The sequence below is a fragment of the Gavialis gangeticus genome, unplaced genomic scaffold, assembly GCF_001723915.1.
Source record: "Gavialis gangeticus isolate Ggan-Ray unplaced genomic scaffold, GavGan_comp1, whole genome shotgun sequence".
NCBI classification, from domain to species: Eukaryota; Metazoa; Chordata; order Crocodylia; family Gavialidae; genus Gavialis; species Gavialis gangeticus.
In genome coordinates this window covers 12,535,974-12,540,135 of record NW_017729015.1, presented here as the reverse complement: position 1 = coordinate 12,540,135, position 4,162 = coordinate 12,535,974, and the positions used below count along the sequence as shown (strand labels likewise).

General features: G+C 42.9%; 1 protein-coding gene across 1 annotated transcript in view; it reads left to right on the top strand.

Annotated features, from left to right (window-relative positions):
• The window catches only part of CUNH1orf94 (chromosome unknown C1orf94 homolog), a 33,411-nt gene extending 31,182 nt beyond the window's left edge, over positions 1-2,229 (top strand). Inside the window, exons 5-6 of the mRNA XM_019512562.1 lie at positions 482-666; positions 2,002-2,229. Of these exons, the coding sequence (XP_019368107.1) occupies positions 482-666; positions 2,002-2,074 (258 nt within the window). The 3' untranslated portion in view covers positions 2,075-2,229. The remainder of the gene's footprint in view (positions 1-481; positions 667-2,001) is intronic.
• The last annotated feature ends 1,933 nt before the right edge of the window (positions 2,230-4,162 follow it).

Below are 4,162 nucleotides of genomic sequence, written 5' to 3'. Positions count from 1 at the left end.
ATGAAAGGAGATTTTATAAAAGTGACATAGCAAACTTCCCCCCCACCACAACCTCGTTAACAATTTTGAAATATTTCAGCCTTTTCTAGTTCCAAATGTCATTTATAAGATCAAGCTCTAAATGGGCATGGACAGAAGTGTAGCTCCCCACTGTAACTCATAGCAGTTTGCAGGAAGTGCCATGAGTTACAGCAATCCCCCAGACTCAAGAGACATTTGGAGCAATTTGGAGCTGTTGTGAGTCTGCAGCTGTTCTCCTCTAGCCCTTCCCCTCTCCCCTCCCAACCTTGGTGCTGTCTTCAGAATGGGAGCAGGGGAGGGAGCTCAGTCTAGGTTTTTTCAGCTGGCGCTGGAGGGTGGAGCAGGTGGATTGGAGCCAAGCACATGGCTGTAGAGTGCTTTCACATGACAAATATAACATGTCTGCACCCAATGATTCTGTTTCACCTCATCTCTCATATTATATTTCCTTCCCTTATAGGTAACACCTTACAATCCACAGCACCTTTTTCGGTCACCTTACACCCCTCTATTGAACTATGTCCCTCTGGTCCATCCCAATTATTCATACCAGCAGAGGAACCTCCTCAAGCCATCTAGCAATGTACGTGATCCACCAGCAATGGCAGGTGATGGACCACAGTATCAGTTCCCTCATTTATACGGGTATGTCCATGCAAATGTGTTGAATAGTTCGCTTAGCACTTTACAGGAGGGTTGGTTGAGTTATTACAAAACCAAATGCAATTTGCTGCCTAGATATGGTCAGAAAATGGGATCACCATCCTGTGGGGACTGCTAGCATTTTAAAGTTCCCTTCATTCCAAGCTGGAGTAAAAAAATCATGTTATCCCAGAATGGAAATTATAACTCAATTTTGATTTGAGGTCATCTAGAATTATTTCTTTTGATAAAGTTGAAACGTTGTAGTCTAAAACATGACATCTACATATTGTACTTAAAATTAGAAGGTGAAAAGTAAAGAAAAATGAGGCAATATATAAGAAGGCACAGCAAAATGTTTTTTATCTGATAAAAATAACACATTCCAATGTTAGAAAAATGAATTGTGTTGTTACTGTTGAAACAGGTACATTTTAAACAATTCTCCTTGACACCTCCCCATCAAAAGTTTCATCAACAATCAACAGGTCTCTTCAGAGTGGGGAATATCTCCAAAGACTGAAGTTCTAGTTTTGCCACAGAAAAGTTATGCTAATGCCAGCAATGATACAGGTTGCCCATAGACCACCTCTTCATACTCCACCTATAAGCCTCTGTCCTGATTTTTATTGTCTCCATGTCTAATCAAGTCCTTGAACTCTCAAGAGAGCTTTATTATAAGGCTGGCAAATAGTGTCCCCCAGCCAAGACATCGTAAGAAATATTGCCTGAGGAGGTAGCGCCAAGGAAGAGCCGTGCAAAGCAATTTGCTTGCTATGCTCAGCAAGCAAAACAGGAGAGGAGGAGAAGAGAAGAAAAGAGAGGAGAGGAGAAGAAAGGAGGAGGAGGAAGAGAGGAGAAGAATCCTCCTCTCCTCCGAGGAGAGGACTTCATTGTCTACAGTATTTGTTCCACCCTCAGTTAACACTTCCTGACGTTACAGTTTCACTTACTGTGGCAATGACATTAAACCATATTTAACCATACTTTAAGGACAGCTAGATATGGTGGAAGACCACTGGTCTGTAATACTAATGGGAAAAATTTGGGGAGGAAAAAAAATCTAATATCTACATAAAGCTTTAGTCTCTTTGGTTTGGGAATTTAAAGATATTCAGATACCAAAAGATGCAAAAAAGTACTTATCTATATTGCATTCCCATGGCCTTCCACCATATTTATCTGTCCTCAGAGCAGGGGCAAACGTAATTCGGTGTCACAGAGAGAGGGGGTGGGAAGGCAGGGTGGGGGGAGAGAGAGAACAAGTTCAAGAGAAGGAGAATACTAAGAAAGACATAAAAAGATTGGATGGATTTAATTTGAAATTTTGTTTTTTAGGTTTAATTCTATGCTGGGTGGATCTCTGAGGACTAATCCATATTTCTCTTCTGTGAGTGGTATAAACTTTTGAAGTAGTCAGGTTTTTGCTGCAAGACTTGTGGAAAGGAAAGCTTCAAAGACTGTTGGGAATTTTCTGTTTAAGTAAGGACTTCCTTTGTATTTTCCCCAACGTGAAGATTTCTGTCTATAATGATCCTGCATGACTTAAGAACTTACAAAACACCTACACAACAAATCCATCCACAAGAAGGAGTTTTGTTTAGTGGGAGAAGATGAGTTTTCTCTTTTTGTAAGATGGAGAGAAATAATAAAAATGTTTTATTTATGACACATGCGTGAGCTGCTTAAAATTGATTTTTTCCTGTAAAAAAGATGGCTGACAGAAAAAGAGCATGGCCACACATTTCAGAGGTAATAACTCTAGTTGTGTGTTCAAAATGAGATCAACACTGAGGCAGTCACTAGCTAGGTTGCTCGCCTCTGTGGCTGATGTAGTTGTATCTTACATCTGGAACCCCGATGCTAATCTAACTTTTAGCACTATGGAAGATCAAATCATGGAGGCTTGTATGAAGAAGTTTACTCTACTACGTTCCCTCTGTTTCATTTCAGAGATTCAAGTGCAAACAGTGAGCTTTTGTCCCTGCAACAAACCTGCTGCTGCTAGATACTATCTCATCAATACAGAGCCCGTTAATAGGCTGTCCGCAGGCAATTTTGATGGATGCTTGTTGTAGGTCAACCAACCAGTAAACTGTTGGTTTATGTGCAGAACAAGAGTGGAATCCCATAACCTGTGTTTGTGTAGCAGGTCAGACTAGATGATCATAATGGTCTCTTCTGTCTTTTAAATCTGTAGATGAAGCCCCCGTCACAGCCTACAATTTGCAGTGTTACCAGGCTGGAGCTGGTAGTGAGCAGTCCTTCCATGCGCTAAAGTCTGGAGGTCTTCACTGAAGGCAACAGTGGCCACCCCTTAGCGAAAGTGCCGGCATGAGCAACTTCTGTCTGTGGCTTGCAGCAGATGGAGGAGGGAGCAAGGAATACAGTGTCAAATAAGGCAGGGAGCAGAAAGCAGAGGAACAGATCAGGCAAGGAGCACAGGATAGGGAACAGAAAAAAGAGCAACAGATCAGGTCGGGGGTGGGGATCCAAGTGGCACGTGGGGAGGGTGGACTTAAGGCTCGTCTACACAGAATATTCTCTCATGTACGAGATGTGAATTTAAACTCCTCTGAGGGGACGCTTTAAGAGCAAAGTTATATGTTACACCTAGCTCATGCTAGATTGGTGGCATATTACGCGGTGTTAAAGTTAGACCATGCTATGGACAGTCATACGTTAAAGATTAATACTGTTTCTTGCCTGCCCGGTGCTGACTTGCAACTAGAAGGCGGGTAAGCTGGGGAGTGGCTAGGAGTCAGGACACCTCTGCATTATGTGTGCTTTGGAGGGAGAGAGAAAGGAGGGCCAGGAGCAGTGCATCCTGGGATGCTGGAGGACTACAAATGGCTCATTTTATTTCCATGGTGTAGACTGAAGTTACCCTAACTTGAGCTAGGTAGCATGGGCCAGAGTTAACCCTTGCCTGAAGTGGTGTAACTTTGAGATGCTCAGAGGACATGTAGCACAAGCTGATGAGCTTTAACCTGCAGACACTGAGAGTGCCTATACACAAGCAGCAAGGCTGCTCCAGTGCACTGTAATTACAGCGCGTTGGAACAGACTCGATTAATCAAGGCTGCTGGACTGTGGTAATTACCGTGCTCCAGCCGACTCCAGCATCTATTGTATCAGCACCCCTGCGCTGAAAAATGGCAGCGGGGCCGCTTTAACTAAAGCTCGTTCGATGAGCTTTAGTTAAAGCACTCCCATTTTTCAGCGCAGGGACACTAATACACAAGATTCTTCAGCCACTGAATTAGAGCAGCTCTCGGAGCCACTCTAATTAAAGCACCTCCTCTCCCCCACACTCGCGGAGCATGTGTATAAATGCCCTGACCTTTTAAGTGCCCTTAGTCTGGTCTAAATGTAGCGTCAACCTATAGCACTTCAACTAGAATGGGACAATTACACCAATATAATTCCTCACATAAACAAAACTGTAAAGTTTTGGGAGAAGGACCTTTTTGTATAGTATATATACTGCTTCTAGGAC